The sequence below is a fragment of the Pleurodeles waltl genome, chromosome 8, assembly GCF_031143425.1.
Source record: "Pleurodeles waltl isolate 20211129_DDA chromosome 8, aPleWal1.hap1.20221129, whole genome shotgun sequence".
Classification (NCBI taxonomy): Eukaryota; Metazoa; Chordata; class Amphibia; order Caudata; family Salamandridae; genus Pleurodeles; species Pleurodeles waltl.
In genome coordinates, this window is record NC_090447.1 from 1,301,602,708 (window position 1) to 1,301,620,624 (window position 17,917).

The following is a 17,917-nucleotide window of genomic DNA, read 5'->3' on the forward strand; positions in this document are numbered from 1 at the left end:
TCCCTTGGCTGCAGAGAATGGACTAACAAGCAAGCCGTGATAATGACCCCTTGGGGCAGCAGCTGCCAGCCGGTGGTGTGTATGCCTAACCTTCATAGTTTGTTTTTGTGCGCGACGTTGGGGATCAGGCCAGGCTATTCTAGGGAACAATCCACTCTCGGAACAAGGGGGGATTACATTCTGTCAGCTGGGCTTTGTGTCCGGGTATGCTGTTGACATGGCCTGGAGGCTTAGATAAGCGTGCCCTGCCACGAGCTGCTCCAGCTGGCACGTACTTCTTCCACGCGCCCTCACTACGAGGAGCAGAGATGCACATTTTTTGAGCTGGAGGCTCCTGCATGTTTTTAATACACGTCAAGGTGTAAAGTTTTCTCTTAGCTACAATGATTTCAGAAGCACTCGCACCAATTAAATTAACCTTTGGCAGTTTTTGAAAGGGCTTGCTAATAATTTCAAAGTTACATTCTCATGCGTCAATCAACGTGGCTTTGATTAAAGCCAAGGTTTTGTAAATTGTTTCCTTCCTTGTCCAGTTGGCGGTTCGTGCTTTTCCCATGACCCTTTGTTTCACATTGTAAGATTTCATATTTTACTTGGCTCTTTACTCGAGGAGATTCTGTAACTGTGCTCTTTCCTTTTTAGTATTACCGAGTGTGGGGTTTGAATCCACCTGATGTGATATATCCGTTGCACACTCAAGCTTTCCTTTTCGAAGTCTAACGGCTGGTTTGATTCATCCGATAAATCCTTCCCGTTCCTCTGCAGAGAAGGATTGTTTTACCCCAGTCCCTTTAATCAAAATCTGTCATTTCTGTGCAATGTTTACTGGTGCGTTAAGTGACGTCTCTTTAGCATGAATAAAAAGAAACCTAAAGGTATTCAAATTTGGGTCATCTCTAGGCCTGCCACAGTCAGATGATACTCAGGGTAGGACTGGGATAATTAACAGGTCCGGGCACCAAAATAGAAGTGGCCCCATTAGCAAACCAGGCGGCTAAAAAAACAAGCATTTGCAATGCAACGAGTATCACATTTGCTCGAGTTAGAGCTAATAGCGTAAACTCCTAACCGGACTTTCCTAGCCACAAAAATTTGAAAGACAAAAAACCGAGCGCGATCGCACTATGTAAAACCCAGCGCGATCGCGCTGTGTAGAAAAAAAAATAAAAATAAAAAAAAAGTGCAGAAACCAGGCTGAAAACATGGAGCTTCAATGAAAGCAAGCAGATTAGAAAAAAAAGGCAGGCCCACGAACGAATGAAAGTGACATGCGTGACATAGGCGTGGTTAACAGCCCAAAGAGAGATTATAACAGAGACGTAGCTAGCGCTTGTACGCTCAATCCTAAAAAGTGTCCCACTTTTGCCAGTCCGACCGGTTTTGAACTTATGAAGACACGCCGTATGGTAATTTTGCAAGGTATGGGAGACTGCATGCATTTTGTTCCAGGCAGTGTTTGTGGTAATAATCGGGAAATCAGCAGTAAAAACCGGTCCACCTGGCAATAAAACCAGCACTCAAATCACAAAAAAAAAAAAAAAGTAGCTAGCACACTGTTCTGACTGAGCAGCCCGTTGGACACTGCCTGATTGCCCTGTAGTCTAGTGTGACCCTGATGACTTTCACCGCTTCTTCAAATTTAATTTCTTTGTGTAATGGCCGATTGTTTCACAGTTGGCGCACTTGATCTCGTGCCATCCCACTCCAGTAGGTATTGAACTTTGAAATTCGGCTGTAAGATACTGAACTCAGCCTCAGACAGGGCTCTCCCTCGCTTCACAAAAAAATAGCATATTGTGCTGTTAAATCTAGTTCTGAGTACATGATGGCCTTCGACTGGTGTTTATTGTAAAAATGTATCTAAAGAGAGGGATGCTTTTTGTTCCTAATGATCTGTATTCCTTATTGGATACAGCTTTCAAAATGCTAATGTTTGAGCCAACATTCGTAGGTCCCTTTTGCCTTATTTAAAAATGAGAAGTTTAGTTGTCCATAATGTCAAACTAAAAAACTGATTAGCATTGTTTGCTGCATGCACTGTTATTGCCATGGTCCTTAACAACATGTGATTGTATTCTTTCAAGTATGATCTTGTGTGCTGAGGGTGTCGTATGGACTACTTTCGATTGTACTTCTGTGTGTTTGCACTGGGTTAATGCTCTAAAGTGGTCAAAATTGTTTGCATTAAGAGTGGGATCAGAACTGGTGGTGAGTGCTGGTCCAAAGGTTCCAAGTCTTTCTGTAGCTTATCTGATATTTTGGTTTTCTAGCCTCTTTAAGTCAAAATCTTTTCCTTACTACAGTTATGTTGGGCCCAAAGCATGTGTGGGCTATAACTACGTTTGTGAATAAGCCAAAGATGATATTGTATTAGTTTACTTGGCTCGTTCCATACCATATGGGTCCTAAAGCACTTTCCTAATTGGCCTTATTGCATTATTTATATAGAGCATCATACCTTTGGCGGGGTTGTCAAGCGATCTGATTTGCATTGGCTTCTTGGGCACCCTTTGTAACGCATGGTTGAATGGGTGTTTGATTTGATCTAAATGGAATATGTTGATGAGGTATGAGAAGTTTGACATGGTGCAACAGAGGAACAGACAAGCAACACAGTGAAGAACAGCTAAACCTCATGGGAGCAGGGTACTGTATTGAGTTTGCACAGGAGCTATAGACTCTTTACGCAAGCAGGGAGTATAATACGGCATCTGACCAGGAACAAGAGAGGCGCTACACATTGGAGGAACTGTTAAATCACCAAGGAGCATTATAAGGCATGTACCCAGGTGCATCACAGTAGAGGCACTCTTAAACCACCAGGGTGTACTATGTAGAGTTTACCCAAGAGCAGTAGAGAATAAATCTATTGGAGAACTGGTAAACCACTGGAGAGTATTATACAAAGTCTGACTAGGCGCAATAGAAGAAAACCCTATTGATGTCACTGCCAATCCACCAAACAAATAATGTATGTAGTTCACCTGGGATTGAGTGAGAACATTTTCAGAGGGGGCAGGGAGAGATAGTAGCCTATGGCCCCAGTTCCAAATTAGAAAAACTCCACAGGAAGATGCATACACACTTCTACCTACATTAAGGAGTGCCCACAGGTGCGGATCAAACTGGCGTAGAACGGGAAGGCATGGATGGGGTGAGTAACAGCCTGAGAGGAGGTCCCAGACTTCTCTCGAGGAAGAACTCTACATTGTTCGGGCAGAGGGGCTAGGGTGAGAAAGGAAAAGAACAGGCGACACTAGGAGATAGAAAGCAAGACTAAAAGAGAGGAAATGATAAAGGAAGGGAGGGGACATGACCAATTGAAGAACATGTATAGAATGTAGATTAAAGAAAAAAAGAAAGTACAATACATTAGTACAGGTAGGAATCTTGTTAAGATTGCTGTACATTGCTAACGTCTTGCCAGGGAGCAGTTTTGTATTGTCTTCTGCAGGTTTTTAAAATGTCTTAAGTTTCTTTCAGGGTGAGGTGTGATTTGTCAAACAGCGTCAGCTTTGTATGGTAAGTTAGGACGTATTTCAGACAAGGATATGTTCTAGCAGCAAAAATTCACAGTCTAAGAAGTGAAATCTGTAACATTTGCCCAAGAAGATGAACTAAAAAAGTTTCCTAAAACAAAATTCTAAACTTTCACACATGAAACTGTTCCTCAGGAAAAAGGAAACGTTTATTTGCTCCCTTTTTAAGAATAAATTGGTATAGACACGTATATATACACACCCAGAGAGAGCAATTATTCTCAAGGTGAGAACAGATACCAGATCTCAATTATTGCTTTCCATAGAAAAGACACGCAGAAGCTAAGGCAGAACCATGCAGTGTCTTTGGATTAAAATTAATAAAATCATCGCAAAAAAATATCAGTTTTTCTGTAATGGCAACTTTAGCGATGATTCTAAAATGATGCCTTCTCTGGTATGTGCTTTAAATCATGTAGGTTGATGGTGGGACAGTAACAGCAGACCTACAACTTTTTCGAGCCCCTGCTTGTTCATTGATAAATAATGGTAATAGTCTTATGTTACAAACACTTGAATCTTTTTAGTTTGTGTTGTGGACCTTATCTTTAATTTTTCATTTATGTAAAAATAAGACATTTGAATTGTAGGCCTTATTAAATAATTTCTTTTATTTCTATAAAAAAATAAGACCTTTGAATTTGAATATATTTTTCTGTTGAATATCGTAATTATCATGGCCAAGGTAAAAATTCTGGCTTTTCATTTTACATCTATTTTAGATTAGGTTTCGTATAATTGAGTCTCACAATGGTAGTTGAGTTGTTAGTTTGTTGACAGGATATTTTCAGCAACTATAGTCTTGTATATCTTCCCTTAACATTCCTAAACCTGTTTTTGAATTCGTGCATGCATAGGTTTCCTTTTAACTTCCAAGGCTAATTCATAGGCTATTTTGTGCTCTTCACAATTACAACAGGACCCAGATGGGATTCTATAGAATGGGTCAACATGCTTCTTGATTGATTCCAAGAAATCGTAAAGGAAGAAATTATTCAATCGGATTGGTGGAGTTAATGAGTTAGCTAGTTTGGCAGGTGAGGTTATTGTCATAGTCTTTCCTTGAGAAAATAGTAATGTGGATGATGTTGGCACGTCAGGCCCTCCAGAAACATCTGGCTTCCCGTCCTACGCCCCCCCCCCTCTCCTCCCCCCCCCCCATTGCTGGGTCATCCTTGTTTGTGAGAATGGTGAGATTCGCGGGAGAAACAATGACGCAGTGACTCCGAAGTCAGTGTTATGAAATAGAATGGATTCCGTAAGGTCTCTTCCAAGGGCTTTCGTGGTAGCCAGCAGCATTCCAACATTCCAAATTGGAAAAGCCAGTAACAGTGATGCTGAAAAACGAACAGAGCCACTTTTTCAGTGGCAAAAATACCTAGAGGGAGATGTACCCAGCCGCTTTCTACCTCAGCAGGGAAACGTTTCCACCAAAACAGTTACTCCTCCTCTCTGCTTTGCCCCTCAGCACATTGGTGGGTAAGGGATAATTAGAAACCACTCTGTTTGTGAGTGCGGATAACATGATGTGTGTGTTTAATGTTGTGCAGAATGGATTTAAAAAGGCAAATTCACCTACTCTCCACCATACATACCTTAAAGGGTCTTGAAACCAGTTCTCTTGGACCTTCTCATGCAGGAAGTGCAAGCTCCTACAGAGGAGGGCAGCAGAGTTAACAACAAGCCATGTAAGTAATACTGTTATCAGGTACTGCTGCTTCCTTAGTCAACAAGAAATGCCAGAGTCTAGAATATTGTCTGGGCCATAAAGTTGTGAATACATAGATCAACAGAACTTCATTGCGTTTTTCTCATTTACATCCAGGAGAATGCATATGCTCTGTAGACGTTCAAAATGCTTACTTTTACATTCCTATCTGTTAAAAAAAAATATATATATATATATATATATATATATATATATATATATATATATATATATATATATATATATATATATATATATATATATATATATATATATATATATATATATATATATATATATATATATATGAAAAAAGTTAAAGCCAAATACAATGCCAATACAACGTCCTTCTATTCACCCTGAAATCTACTTCAAATGTTTTCCAGATGCAGGGCACTGGTACCAGCCACGCTTCACCAAAATCACTTTAGAGCAACCTTACCTCAAATCACGATGAGATCTTCAGACAACTGTAAACCTGTTAATCATATATTTAATACAAGGATCACAACATGTTTCCTTTGAAGGACACCGTGCCTTCTCTGTGCCAAATACTGTTATTGGCTGGTCCCTGACCATCAGTCCTGAAATATCAACTGTCTAAGCCTGTATAAGTTGTGTGCATTTTCATAAACCCCAATGCAAGATTTCAAGTGCAACCAATGGTTTCTGTTGTCAAAACTGTGTTGAGTTAATTTCTATTATTAGTTCATTTACTTCATCTCTCATGTGGTAAAAGAGGGAGAGTATGTGCCAGTGTCTCTTATCTGATACAGAACATTGAATTGGATGCATCTGTGGAGGGATGGACACCCCACACAGGTGACCTTGACTCTGAAAGAGGGAATACTTTATCTGAGTAGAAGTGTCCTATCAATATTATGAAACCGAATGCAATCCTTTTAGTCAGCCTTTCTTCCAGACATCTTCACTAGAGTGCAGGGGGCATCCAGGGATATTTTAATGTAAAGCTCAAATATTTTGGCATTGTGCTCCAGTGAGGAATATTGGCCTCATAGCCATCCATCACCCAGGTTTACAGATCTCTCAAGCAGATCAGCTCAGCAAGCACCTTCTGGAAGAGAACAAATGAGTAACAAACGACGAGGTTCTTTGCAATGTTCTTGAAGCCTGGGAAACTCCAGTCATCAGTTTTGTTTGCCGATGAAGTAACTAAAATGCTTAGTCCTCACATCAAGATGCTTTTCCTCCGATTCCTTGGCTGCCATTAATGAATGACTAAACTCTAGACAGTTATTGTCATTGCTCCTATTTGCTGAAACACTGCTATCCAGGCCTGCTTCATTTACCTGCCCAACCAGAATGCTACAGTGCTTGCTGGATTTTCTCCACGTAATGCCAACAATTTCTGCAGTACCACAATCTAAACTGTTAATATGACCATGTGACAATGCTAAAAAAGCATAAATGTCCTTCCCCAAGATCATTAAATAGCTTTTAGGTAGAGGAGAAACAGGTTGGAGCAAGAACTTGTGAAAAGGAAATAAAACAGTGTTCACTTTTTTTTTTTTTTTTTTTTTTTACTAAATCTGGCCTTGAGTTTACCTTTATTAAAGTCATTTTAAACACCATCAATAATTAAAGAAAAGGCTCTTCTCTGGCATCTTTATGCCACCTTTGTAGGGATCAAGGAGGGCTTTGAAGCCTTCTCACAGTCAGGGATTCTCTTTCCTGAGTTAAGCATACTCCTACTAAAACGAATGGGACCCTGTTTGAACCAGCACAGGAATGACTGAATAAATGATGAGTATTTGTAGAGCGCAACTGTCACTCCAAGAAGCTTCCTTGTGTTATGGTAAAAAAAAATCTTTACAGATCCAGAAAGGTAAGCAGGTGCACAGAAATTAACGAATAGCACGGAGAGTCTAAAACTTTAGATAACCAAATTTTTTTAATTCCATTTTAAAATTGGCCTCCGCTTTAATGAAACGCATGTGGTGAGGAAGAAGGTTCCATGCTTTAGACCCTGGAACTGCGAAAGACTTTCTGCCACAAGATTTTACTCGGAAAGGGGAAGGTCTCAAAAGATTCTCTGAGGATGCTCTTAAGGTACACTGAGGCAAGTCGTGGCAAAACCAATCACTAACGTATTTAAGTCCTGTTTTTTTAGTTTTTTTTATTTACATGCTCTATAGACAAGCAGAATAAATTTAAATAGAATCTTTTTATGAATTAGAAGCCAGTGCAAAGTATGAAGAGTGCCTGATGCAGAGCTCCTACTGGGAAGCTTTAGAACCTGTCTAGTTGCTGCATTCTGTACCATCTGCAGTTAATGGATGACCTGTTTGGCACTGCCAGCATAGAGGCTATTACAGTAATTCAGTCTTGAGGAAATTAGAGCAAAAGCCGCTGTTTTTGTGGCTGCTAAAATTAAAAGAAAAAAAAAAATTCTCAGAGCTTTTGAGGTTAAAACACATCCCTGCAACATCCGAGGCTGGCAGCATAAAAGAAAGATCGATGTCACATTTGACCTACAGATTTTTTGCAACACTTGAAGTGGTTGGAGTAGCAAGAGCCATACCTGGCCACCACTGTACAGGGGGAAAAAAACTTCCAAAGCAAGTTTCAGAGTTGCATTTGAGGTGATTGTCTTGCATCCACTGAAAAATATCAACTAACAAGTTCTGCAGATTAATTTCTGTTTCTAATACATTTTTGTCCAGAGACCAGATCAACTGAGTGTCATTGGCATATGGCGTAGTGTCAATTCCATTAAAAGCAAATCTCAGCATTTGTCATGGAAAGCGGCAATCTTCCTAGCTGTAACTTAGGCTAGAAGCGTTAGCAAGTTTCAAGCTCTATCCACAGAGCATTACACTGGCACTGCTCATAGTAATGCTTCTTTAAGGACTTGCATGTCTGAGTATTCTGTTTCTGACCTTTTTCCTCTATCCTTTGTCCCAAGCAGAGAACTCTGTTCATAACCTAGATGTAAAAAGTCTTTAAGATAGATCTTAGCAAAAATCAAAACATTACATATTTCTAAACCACCTTTTGTCGCTTATGTGACTGGTTACACTGGCTTGGCTTCCAATAACTTGACAGTTACTTGATGAATAGTTTCATATGTAACTATTTATCACAAGGCTAACAGGCTATATTGCCTGGTAGAACTAAGACACATTTTACCATGGGTAATGCGGCCATAGAACACCTCATGAAAAACTGACATGCTAATGATCTAAGCTTCCCCACACCATTGATTTACATAAAGTGTAATATGAACAATCTATGATCAGTCCTCCCAGAATCCAATGAAAGAGAATCAAATTTTACTATTAATCCTTGTCCCCCATTGTGTGTATTCACTCCGAATTCATAATGTCCCACCCTCCTTGTGAACTGGAAACTCAGGAGTCCAGTTTTTTTTTCTCCTTGGATGCTTACTCTTTCACCTCCCTAAACAAACTTCCTGGCTGCAGGTTCGGTATTTTTAAAGAAGCTCTGTCAGCTTTCACACTCTTTATTGGTTGTTTCCTTTCTATATTTCCTTAAGACTTTTAAACCAGTGTTTTCACTCAATCACTTTGATTTGGTTTAATTAGTTGCAGTTAAAAAAAAAAAAAAGTTTTTCGTGTAAATTATATTTTGCTATTTTGAAAATTACGTTATTGTTCCGGGTCACACGAGTCATCAAGGGTCTTGTCCCCCCTGACCAGACTAGATTCATACCAACTTGGACCACTGCTCTGAACATCCGCTTGCTATTCGCCATGATGCACCAAGTGGACCCAGACCTTCCAGTTGTAAGTGTCTTCCTAGACGGCGAGAAGGAACTTGACTCAGTGGAGTGGCCATTCATGCATACAGTGATGGGACGAATGAGACTTGCACTTACCTACTTTGCATGACCTTGCTGCTGTACTGTTACCCGACAGTGGGGTTCTGATTAACTTAATGCTTTCATGCCCACTTTTACTCACCAGAGGCACAAGACAGTCATTCCCCTTATCTCGTCTTCTACTGCAAACTGCAGCAGCACCACACACAATAGTCTTGCATGTGGATGACATCATGATGTTAAACACCTGGAGAAAAACCTATCCCTGATTCTTTGTGCAATTATGCAATTTGGTGGTTAATCCAGCATACAGATAAACGGGGGCAAATCTGTAATTTATCCACTTACACCCTCCACTCAACAGATCGTGTTGGACCTGGCCCTTTTTTCAGGGTTATCCCCAAACATTTTGCTTTCTTCCTCCTATTTTGTCTGACTTGTTTTTGTTGGCTTTAGGACTCTAGACACTTTACCACTGCTAACCAGTACTTAAGTACATATGCTTTCTATAATTCTATTGGTGATTGGTCTAGCCATGATTGGCATATCTGATTTACTAGTAAGTCCCTTGTATAGTGCATCACATGTGCCCAAAGCCTGTAAATCAAATGCTACTAGTGGTCTCAGCACTGATTTTGCCACCCATATGGGTAGCCCTGCAAACATGTCTTCGGCCTACCATCAACAGTGCCTGTGTGTCCAGTGTAAACTGACAACTCGATCTGGCATGTGCAGCCACTTGCCAGGCCCAACCCTTCCCTTTAGTGACCTTTAAGGCACCCCTAAGGTATGCCAAAGGCAGCTCCATGGGCAGAGTGCAGTGTATTCAAAAGGTAGGACATGTACTGGTGTGGTTTACATGTCCTGATAGTAAAATACTACTAATTTCTGCTTTTCCTATTGCAAGACTTGTCTCTCCCATGGGTAACATGAGGATTGCCTTGAAATCTATTAAGTGTAATTTCCCATTGGGAGAGATACAGATTTGGAGTTTGTGGTCTCTGAACTCGCAATTTAAAAATACATCTTTTGGTGAAGTTGGTTTTTGAATTGTGGGTTTGTAAATGCCACTTTTAGAAAGTGGGGATTTTCTTGCTTAACCATTCTGTAGCTGCCTGTCTGTGGAACATACATCTGGGTCTGGATGACTGTTGAGCTGTTTGTGCATTCACTCTAAACAGTCACACAAAGGGAACTGAGGTGTGCACTGCATATCCTTATGGACCATCACCAGGCTAATGGATCTTCCTGAGCTAGAGTGGTGGGAGGAGCGGACACTTGCACCTGAGTAGGGAGGTGCCTGTCCCTTACACAAAGCAGCCTCCAATCCCCTGGAGTGTGTCTGTGGCCAGGGCAAGGAAAGGCAGGGTCTTGTGCACTGCAAAGACTTCTCTTTGAAGTTTGCCTACTTCAAAGACAGAAATGAGTATAAGTATTGGACCTCTGTGACCACAACTCCAGAATCCTTCTGGACTGAGAACATTCTGCCAGGAAGAAGAGCTGGATGCTTTAGGAGGGACTGCCAACTCTGCCTGTTGCTTTGTTGTGCTGGCTTGCTGCTTCCAACCTGGGAGTGAAAGGACTGGACTTTGCTTTCTACATCCTGCTTTCCAAGGTTCTCCAGGGGCTGGAGTTGAGCTTTCCTCCCATTAAGTAGATATCAAAGACTTCATCTGCCAGCACCTGGGCTCCCCTGCTGAGGGCTCTTTCATGCCAAGTGGTGCCAAATCCAGTCTGGGCCCTTGAAGGATGCTTTTGGTGCTACAAAGAGAAAATTCATGCATCGACTCACTGCATCATTTCGAACCAACACATGGCTGGAAGAATTCGATGCATCTCCGCTGCCTGCACCGGAGCGTGGTCCCTGCTTGACACAATGGCCATGGTTTTCAACGCAAGCCCCAGCTTTCTGTCTCAGCACGTCATAAGAACCACCACTGTGTGAGTTTCGAGCACCGCATCACTAAAGTCAGTGATGCACACCCTGACTCAGATGCAGCTTGCTTCATCGCTGTGATATCAACGCATTTCAGCTTTATTTCCGAATCATTGTCCTTGGGTGCCATTTTCTTCATCGACACCGCACCGTGGTAAAACAATGCTTCCCCCTGCCTAGCAGTAAGGAACCGGCACATCACCTCCCCTGCAACAGTAAGGAACACAGGCATCCCCTGCCACCCACTTCATGTTTGTTTTTGACGCATCTCAGGTAGGGGTGAGCGGTGAGCTCCACTCCACTGGTGGAGTTAAGAGTGCTCGGCCAAAATCTCTGCTAGCCCCTACAGCAGAGCAGAGTTCACCGCGTGCGCACTGCAGCTCAGGGGCCACACAGCGTAAGCGTAGACAGTCTGCGCTAGTGATGTGTGGCCCATAAGTGGACTGCAGTGCGCACTCGGCCCAAAGGTGTCGGTGGTGGATGGGCGTGGCTGTGGAGCTGCTGCAAGCTGCTGGTGAGGGGCTGCGCCAGCACTGGATCCAGGCCTCCCTTCTTTCACTGTCTTCAGCAGCAGGGGGGCAGAGGGAGATTTAGAGCCAGGCTACGGCAACAGGGACCCAGGTAAGACACAAAATAAAGGGCTTACTGAGACCCTAGTTTTGCTTTATCTTCCATGTGCACACGGGGACCAGCACTGGACAGGGGGCGTGCTTGACCCTCCGAAGCAAGTTTGTGAAGGAGGGCAGTTGGTGAAGGGAAGTGTGCAGGCGTGGCTCCAAGTTGGTGGGCTGCGTCAGCACAAGAGGCCTGAAACGCCAGTACTACTAACCAGGCCAACCCTGCTTAGCACTTCTGAGATCGGGCGCATTTAGCACCAGGGTGGTAGGGCAGGCGGCACTCCGTCACACGCAGAATTCTGCGACATTCCACTAAGTTTTTACCCAGCTCAGTGGAATTCAGTAGAGTAAAACTCATTGCGTTCTGCCCACCACTAGTCTCTGGTACTTTACCTCAGTCAAGCGCTTCATTGATTTCAAGAAACTACAATTGCATTTAATCTTTTAAAAGTGATATCTTTGCTTGTTAATATTGGATTTTTGTAGTGTTGGTCTTGTTTTACTCCAATAAATATTGGCTATTTTTCTAAACTGGTGGGAGTACTGTTGTGGTGTTTTCAGTGTGTGTGTGTGTCTGTGTCTGTGTGTGGACAAGAACATTGCACACTGCCTCTGACATAAGCTGCACTGCTCGTGCCAAGCTACCAAGAGGGTGAGCATGGGTTACCTTAGCTGTGTGGATCTCTTACCCTGACTAAAGTGAGGGTCTCTACTTGAACAGAGTGCAAAGCACTGACCGCTAGGGACCCCCATTTCTAACAGATTGTTTCAGAATACTCAGTACAGTGGCACAAGGGATTTTATAAATTACCTCGGCACAGCACAGAGATAGGGAAGTTATGTTTGACAACTACGGTCCAGCGATGTCCTTCTTGCGTACACAGGTAGAGATCACTGGAGCAAACTATCTCTATCTAGTGGTGGTCGAGGGCCACTAATCAAAATAGTGGGTATTCTTTTTTTGTATTTATTCATGAAACATACCAATACTCCCTTCACATGTGTTCTTTGCCATGTTTAGATCTGAGCTTAGACAGATTATCTGGGCTGAGGGTCAACCCAGAATGTGTTGGCACTTACTGACTCTCCCTGTGGCACAAGGCAGTCTAGTGTTACCTGAACTTGAAATATTACTTAGCTGCCCAAGCTTTCTTTGCGATCTACTGGTATCTCCCCCCAATACCTTGCATTGTGGTAGAATCTGAAAACATAGCCCTGGGTAATCTACAAACATAAGTTTTCACATGCTGGTGGGTTTCACACATTTACACCCTTCAATTAAGCACACGCCCAGAGGGGTGCGCCTCAGCCATCACAAAATGGGAGGGCGATCTAGGAGAGTTATGGGGCCCTTGTAAATGGACTTATTGCTGCCCCCAGATGGAAACAACCTCCATGGATTATAAGCATAAACGTCTACACTTTAAGTTCCTCCACAGACTGTATTACACCCCATGAAATTACACCGACTAGATCCTGCCAGACCACACACATGCCAATTTTCATCATCTGGTGTGAGAATGTCGGTTACTTGACACTTACTGGTAAGCAGAACTTGCTCAGATCTCACATACCGTTTGGTATCGGGTCCCTGCCACCCCAGATGTTGTGGTAATGGGATACATAGCTAAACTGCCAAAACCACCGGGCAGTTGGAGGCACTACTACTATTGACAGCAAAAAAAAATCAATTGCTCTCCACTGCATGAGGCCCGCCACCTACAAAGGAGGCATAATTGCAGTTTGTTGTGTCTTGTAATACCAACACTGAGTATATTCAACCATGCTACCTGCCAGATCAAGACCCAGTGACATATTGGCCCTTTTATGCTCCTATTTGGCGCAAGCCCGTGTAGATACTTCTGACACTCGCCTATACTAGAGCGGAACCCTGTTGACAAGCATAACACATAGGCTAATGACCCTGACACGTTACATGTAATGATTGCTGGACATGATCTGTTACTACTGGTCTGCAGAGGGTGTCGGTGGTCTGGGGTGGCGGAGATGTTGTACCGCGCAGTCAGCTGTTGTTTGGACCTCAGTGCAAAGTGCATGGATGTACATGATGTTGGACTAACTGATGTCCTTGGTAGTTGTTCTGATGTACTGATGCTGACTGTCTTAAGTTAACAAAAGAAAAACAAAAAGAAAAATGTGTTCCGGAGATGCTGCATGTAAGGTAAGGTGATATTTTACATTTCAACGGCTCAGAGAAGATACCCTTGTTGAAGAACTGGGGTTACAGCGAAGTACGTGGTTGAGTATTGTTTTTGAAAAGCTTAATTTTGTGTCAAGTGTTATGTGATTTTAATGGTGTAAGATGAGAATTCTGCAGTTTACTCTTACTTAGCAAACTATATGGAAAGATTAATCTGTCCACACTTAAATATTATTTATTCGGAAGCCCTTGAAACAAAAATAAAGTTCCATCTGCATCTGTTAGCTGGTTCTTCACTGCAAATCTAAGTAAAGCAAAATTCAGTTAGTTTAACACATTTTTGTTACTTACAATATACTGTTTATTGCATAAACAAAAGGAGAGTTCTGTGCCTCTAACAGTTGTTTTTCTTTGTTTACTCTTCATTTCTGTGTAGCAAACATTGGCCTGTTCTATATTAACAGCACTCTTAAGTGAATTTTCAAGTTCAAGTAAAACTAGCAACATTGGTCTAAGCATGGAGTTTCATGGCAACTGCAAGCGAATATTTCAGGTAAATCTTTTTTCAATGTACTTATTTCTGACACACTTATTTAAACTTTTCACTCTGCAGTTTGTTCGTTTTCAATTATGTGTAAGTTTTATTATAGGCCGATTTCCTTTTGAAAGACTATTTAATATTGTTTTTTTGTGTATATGAAATTAAATGAAGTTCGTGACTGTGTACCATACTCAAAGAGCATGCTGTGCTTGCTACCTTGTGTTGTAACCACCTATATATCTTTATCAAAGTTTGTCGTGCTGTGGTTCAGGAATGTTAATATTTGGCAAAGCACCGGGTCTTTATTTATGCACCATAGTCATTTGGAATGAACAGATCATCCCAACTGACTGCCCCACTTCAGTCTAGGTTTTCTCCTGAATACACTTACGTTTGGCCTCTAGTTATTGTCAAATGCAAAACCTTTCTTATCTAGAAACTCCTATCAAAACACAGTTGAAGTAAATAACCAAAACATTTGATGTGGGTGGGCAAAAAAGGGTATTGATGTTTCATACTTGTCTCTGTTGGCATGGGCGTGGCTCGAGCAAAGGAAAGGTGCTATATGGAGTCCTCCAATAAATCGCAGCACTGGGATTTACCTTAGGTAGCATTTTATTCATCATGTGTGGTTTTTTCCGCTGTGCCACTACTGCGAAAGGCCAGCCATCTGCAGATCAGTCTCGGTCACACCTCAAAGCCAGTCCAGTCCTTACTGCCAGGCAAATCTTCTGCATGGGAACAGAAACCAACCGAAACCTCTTTCAGTATAATGTTATAAGGGAATTATTTTGAGCACATCACCCTGACAAGGGTATCCTGGCGATAGCAGATTACTGAACTGACAGAAGTTGCAGAAAGTACTGAGTCATTAAAAGAGTAATTAAGTGTCTTTTTGAAATCAAAAAAGAGCTGGAAGTGCTCAGTGTCTGGGGGATTTGATTCTAGTATTTGGCTGTCAGGTTGGAGAAAAAACGTCAACCAGATCTGGGGTGAAATATGCGTGGTTGTGAGTTAAATGGACCAAAAAAGAGCGAAGGCACCTGAAGTGATTGAGGACGAAGACTTTGTATATTAAATAACATGAACGTGTTGAGAAGAGCGTTTAAATCACGGCAGTGGGGACTTTAAAGAGTGCAAGTTTGAGCACAGGGAGTCAGTCAAGATCCTGAAGTTGGAGAGTGATCAATGATCATGCTGGAAGATTCAAGATCAGTCTTTCTGCATTATTTTGCACTAGTTAGGTTAATTAGGTGTTCTGGAATGCTAACTTATAGGACATTATCATAATCCAGTCTGCTGGTGATCAAGGCTTGCGTAACAAGAAATGTTTCTTGATTTTCCAGAGAAGTCTGGCTGCATGTTCTGTTTTATTTTATATATGGGCCTCACATTTTCAGAATCGGGTTTTTGTAATATCAGAGGGCATCCAAAATGATATGGAATGTGCCGACTAGGTACCAGTATTTCAGACTGACTCAAGCATTCCCTCTTCACTTTTTTTTTGTTTTTCTCATTGTGGTGCTGTAAGTGGGCCAAGTATGTCTAGACTTGGGTCTTTTATCTGTCTGCTTTAGAGATTAGACTCCAGCCACTCATCACAAAGGATGGCCCAGTGAAGCTGAAATTTGTATGGGTGTTACCTGTACTTTTGTTCAGGTGCGACATGCTTAGTGGTTCAGGCTAAACTGTCTTCCTTGGAACTGGACGAACACAATATGCATTTGGTTAATCCTGTTCTGTAATGACAAAAATAATTATAACATTTGGGATGTAATAATTACCATTTGGTTCAGATTAACTCAAGCATACTCTGCATTACATTTCATTGCTTAGAATCATGGACTCAAATGGAAGATCAATGTGTTCTTTTAAACTTGGGGTGGGGGGGAGGGAGGGGTCGTGAATCTGTTTTTACTGCCAATCACAGCTTACTTTCCTAGCTTAGAAATTATATTAAGAATGTTCTAAAATTCATAATGCTCCATATCTAGAAGGAAATTTCAGTCTTTCAAACCTCAGTGGCAAAACAGTGTCTCTCTCCTACATGGGTTTTTCACTTTTGCCATTCAGTCCTCATTTTATACCCAGAGCTTTGTACAGCTACTAGGGGCTGTTCCAGATAATTATTATGTAATGAGTTTGATGGCATGTGTGGCTGTAGATGCACTTGCTCTGTATACTCCTGCCATCTAGTGTTAGGTCTGGAGTGGTACAAGTTGTTTTTCTTTGAAGTGGTGTTTTGAGTCACGAGATAGTGACTCCTCCTCTCAGTGATATTGTGCATGAGCACTGATTCTTTTGTTAGATTGTTTTCACTCCACCTTCTGGTTTGGACGTGTGTGCCTTTGCTCTGTGTCTTTGACTCAGTTTGGTTTTTTCTCTCGCTCTCCTGCTGATATCTTCCAAAATGTCCCCATACCTAGTTCAGAGATCACTGGTCCACCACTGCCTCCTGGCCATGGTTGTTACCGAAAGACTGCTTTGGCCGCCCCACCTTCGGGCTAGGCGTCAAAGATTACTGCAAAGGCTAAAGCCTCATGTTCAACCTCTTCGGACCGAGAAATCGTTTTGGTGTTGATCCAAAGCTCGGGCACTGTCCTGGCAGCAGATATGATCTCAGTGCTGACCAACATCTACAAGCATGAGCCTTTGGTACCGAAAACCTCAGAGCAGAAGGTCTCCGGCCAGTCTTCCACTACTCCTTCACCTGTTAAGCAGATCCTCCAAAAGATGGACGCTAGACAGCAAAAAAATCACATTCAAGAAGAAACTGGTACCATCATTGCAACTCCTTCCTCTCCTGTTCCTCCGAAAAGCAAATTAACATTTGAGATGGACTTGGACTTACCTGTCCCTCCAAGGAAGACGACCAGGGACAAGGCCACCAGCCGGGACTATCATCCCTCTTCTCCTCCTCATCCTCCACCACCACCTTCCCCTCCTCACCCTCCACTGCAATACCCTACACAAGATACACCTGATGACACTCCTCAAGGGTCTCCACGCTCTTACACTGGGAGGTTAGGGGGTTCTCTAGTTGATGCTGATCCATGGGATGCTTATGATCCAGATCCCATTACTCCCAATGATCCGGATCTTTATCCTGATCACCCCCCCTCTTCAAAGGATACCACCTCATACCAAAAGGTCGTATGCAGGGCAGCAGCGTTCCATAATGTGCAACTCCACAAGAAACCCTTAGAGCAAGACATTTTATTCAACACCCTCTCCAACACACAGGGACACTCTGTACCTTCCCATGCTCCCTGGCATGATAAGACATGCAGAGGACATATTCAAAGAGCCAGTCCGTTCTAGAGTGATCACTCCCTGGGTGAATAAAAAGTATAAGGTGGCCCCTTCAGATCGTATTTTTATTAGAGCACAAGTTCCACCTGACTCTATCGTTGCCACCTCCACCCTTAAGCAGGCCAACAGTCAAACCACTGGGGACTCTTCTCCTCCAGAAAAGGAGAGCAAACATATTTATGCTGCAGGAAAAGAAGGTAGCAGCACAGGCTGCAAACGACTGGCGCATTGCCAGTTGACAGCCCCTTTTGGCTCGCTATGATCTGGCACATTGAGGTGAAATAGAGGACCTGCTGCAGTA

General features: G+C 42.4%; 1 protein-coding gene across 1 annotated transcript in view; it reads left to right on the forward strand.

Moving 5' to 3' along the window:
- The window catches only part of XPO4 (exportin 4), a 517,538-nt gene that overhangs the window by 155,272 nt on the left and 344,349 nt on the right, over window positions 1-17,917 (forward strand). Inside the window, exon 5 of the mRNA XM_069202267.1 lies at window positions 14,200-14,316. Coding sequence (XP_069058368.1) covers window positions 14,200-14,316 — 117 coding nt within the window. The remainder of the gene's footprint in view (window positions 1-14,199; window positions 14,317-17,917) is intronic.